General features: G+C 32.3%; 1 protein-coding gene across 1 annotated transcript; it reads left to right on the top strand.

The window, feature by feature from the left end:
* Positions 1-327: 327 nt before the first annotated feature.
* Positions 328-1,619, top strand: LOC142643664 (protein FLOURY 1-like). Its single transcript, XM_075818363.1, has one exon. It carries the CDS (start codon positions 634-636, stop codon positions 1,561-1,563), a length of 930 nt encoding a protein of 309 aa, XP_075674478.1. The 5' UTR covers positions 328-633; the 3' UTR covers positions 1,564-1,619.
* Positions 1,620-2,981: the final 1,362 nt, after the last annotated feature.

Below are 2,981 nucleotides of genomic sequence, written 5' to 3'. Positions count from 1 at the left end.
TAGGATGTCTCACTCTTACGTTTACTCTACATAAGATTTTTTTTTTTTTTTGGATTTTAGATGAGCTCGAGATCTAAATACATGAGACAACCTAAATATTTTGTATACATATACAGTAAAAACTGAAAGTGCCAATTTGAAATTTATCTCCGTTTATCTTGTGACTTAAATTTTGATTTGGATTTTTTTTAATACGAGTTGTAACCAACATTTTTTAAAATAAATAAATAAATGCAGATAATCAGAAATTAAATACTATATCAAATTTATTGACTCAACATGTTGATTTGTCGGAGCATCCTTGCAGTCCAATACATATCTCCACTCTCTCTCTCACTGACACGATAGATACCTTCTCATCTCTCTCTCTCTCTCTCTCTACTGTAGAATGTTAGTGGTACCATAGTTCTACTCCTCTATGTAACTTCCTTCTTCACGGTTCCACATAGAAACTCTTATTGTATTTCTCTGTCTTTGGTTCCTTCTTCACAAATTCTCTTCTTCTTTTTTTTTTCTTCTTTTTTTTTTTCTTTTTCAATCATAAAGTTTCTTTTTTGTTTCTTGCTTATACCAAAAGTTTGAGCATTCCAACATTGAAATCAAGGATCTTAGAGTGTAAGCCGTTAGACCCACATGCAGATTCTGAGTCATTTTTGCTTATTGGTTGTCATTTGCACTGTTCTTAATTTGCATAAGAGGATTTTGCAAAGCTTTTTGGGGTTTCTGGTTATGGACTGCGCTTCATGTTTGACGTTTTTGAGTCAGGGAAATGGGTTTGGTTGTGGGTTTTTCGTGTTTGGGTATTTCTCACATGTTTTCAATTTTTTGGGGTTGTTTTATATAATTGGTTTGTGTTTGAAGTTTTTGCCATTTGGTTGGCACGGTAAGGATTTGATGCAATTTTTGTGTGAATTCAGAGGGAAATCGAGTGGTTTTAGAAATGGGATTCCTCTAAAAAATGGTGCGGGTGAAGTATCTGATTCAAAGATTATGCCTTGTGAGCGTGAATCGTTGAAATTGTTGGAGAATTCAAAGTCACAGAAACAGGCTATGAATTCAGATGGTGATGCTTTGGAAGAGAATGATGATGACAAAAAAGAATGCCATGGTGAAGATGAAGAATTTGATGTAATGGCATTGAGAAAATTGGTGAAGATAGAGAGGCAGCGAGCAAATGGCTCTTATGCAGAGCTTGAGAAGGAAAGAATGGCTGCTGCATCGGCAGCAGAGGAGGCAATGGCCATGATTTTGCGGCTTCAAAGAGAGAAAAGCTCAATAGAAATTCAAGCCAATCAATACCGCAGATTGGCTGAGCAGAAGCAGCAATATGACCAAGAAGTGATACAATCTTTGCGATGGATTGTGATGAAACACGAGTCTAATAGGAGTTTGTTGGAAGATCAATTGAGGTTTTGTAGGCAAAAGTTGAAGCTTTGTACTATGAAGGGAAATGAAGCGGATCATGGACCTGAAGGAGTTGATGCAAGTATGAGATTTTTGAATTCCAGTACAGAACATGGTTTTGATGATGTGCTAATTAGTTCTCTTGACATGGATTCCTAAATGTTGTAAGTTTATTGAGCATATCTTGAATAATACGTTGATGTAGCCTTTCTTCCAATATATTTTAGTTTGTAAATGTAAATTTAGCCTTCTTTTTGTTTTGCCTTTGATTCGGTAATTGAAATTTTAAAATTTTGACTAAATGTTTAGGAATGTATTGATGATTGATTTATTTTTGAAAATTCTGAACAATTACTTTGTTATTTAATACTTAGTGAATACTGAAAATGAAAGTATATTATAACCTTGGAGATAGTCGGTTTGATAGAATGCAGATAGGTAGAATGCCATTAATTAGGTCCAATGGTCATTTACAAATTTTTTTTATCCTTTTCTTTCAAATAAATTTTTTATATTGATACCGTTTATTTACACAATTATAATTTTATCTTAGACAAATCTGAGGTCTTAGAATCATTGCTCTTTTTTTTTTTTTCTTTTTTTTCCTCTTTTAACCCCCTTATAAATAGGGGTGTCAATGTTTGACCCAACTTGTGAACACTACACGAACCCGACACGGGTTTTTGCGAATTAGGGTTGCGTCTTAGCAGATTTGGGTCGTAAACGGGTTGAACCGAGAGCAACACATAAGAAACGGTTCATAAGAGTGTCAACCCGCATGACCCACAATAGACATGTTTGACACGCTAATTTATTAGTGTCAACCTAAAATAACTTATTTAACACAACTTGTTTAACTGGTATAACAAACAAATATATATAGAACCCATTTTCCTCTCTCATGTGTGTGTGTTTGTTTCTCAAAAAAAAAATATTCATTTTATTTTAAACTTATCAAATACCTTTCTATCTAACCTATATTTTAAACTTAAAATGAAAAGTGAGCAATTACAAAAAAACTTACAAGTATAATTGAAAATTGAAACTTTAAAAATTTTACGCACCCTAATATTATTGGAAATTGAACTATATTATTTTGAATGTGGGTTGAAGATTTGAAGTGTATGCACTACTTTTGAGATGTAAAAAATATTTATTTTTAGATAAATATTATATTTAATATTAAGCAGGTTGAAATGAGTTGTGTCACATTCTTGTCAGCTCAACATGACCTATTTATTAAGCGTGTCAAGTGGGTTGTGTCAAGTTAATCCGTCTCATTAACAAATCTGATTATAATTGAAGGATTATAACACAATTATTAAATTGATTGGGTTAGTAAGAACTGAGAACGAAAGTCAAGAAAATTATACTTTGACGAAAGAAAGTCCTGGGAATTCAGTTTTTTTTTTTTTTTTGGGCATAAGGGTATTCAGTTTTTGAATCAAACAATTATAATATTAATCTCAAACACGTAGTATATTGTTTCTCCACAAAAAAACAAAATAAAATAAAATAAAAAAACAGTATATTATACTGTAACCTTCGAGATAGGTAGAATGCCATTAATTAGGTCC

Source organism: Castanea sativa, chromosome 7, assembly GCF_040712315.1.
Source record: "Castanea sativa cultivar Marrone di Chiusa Pesio chromosome 7, ASM4071231v1".
Classification (NCBI taxonomy): domain Eukaryota; kingdom Viridiplantae; phylum Streptophyta; class Magnoliopsida; order Fagales; family Fagaceae; genus Castanea; species Castanea sativa.
The sequence above is the reverse complement of the archived record's forward strand: the minus strand, read 5'-3'. Positions and strand labels throughout refer to the sequence as shown.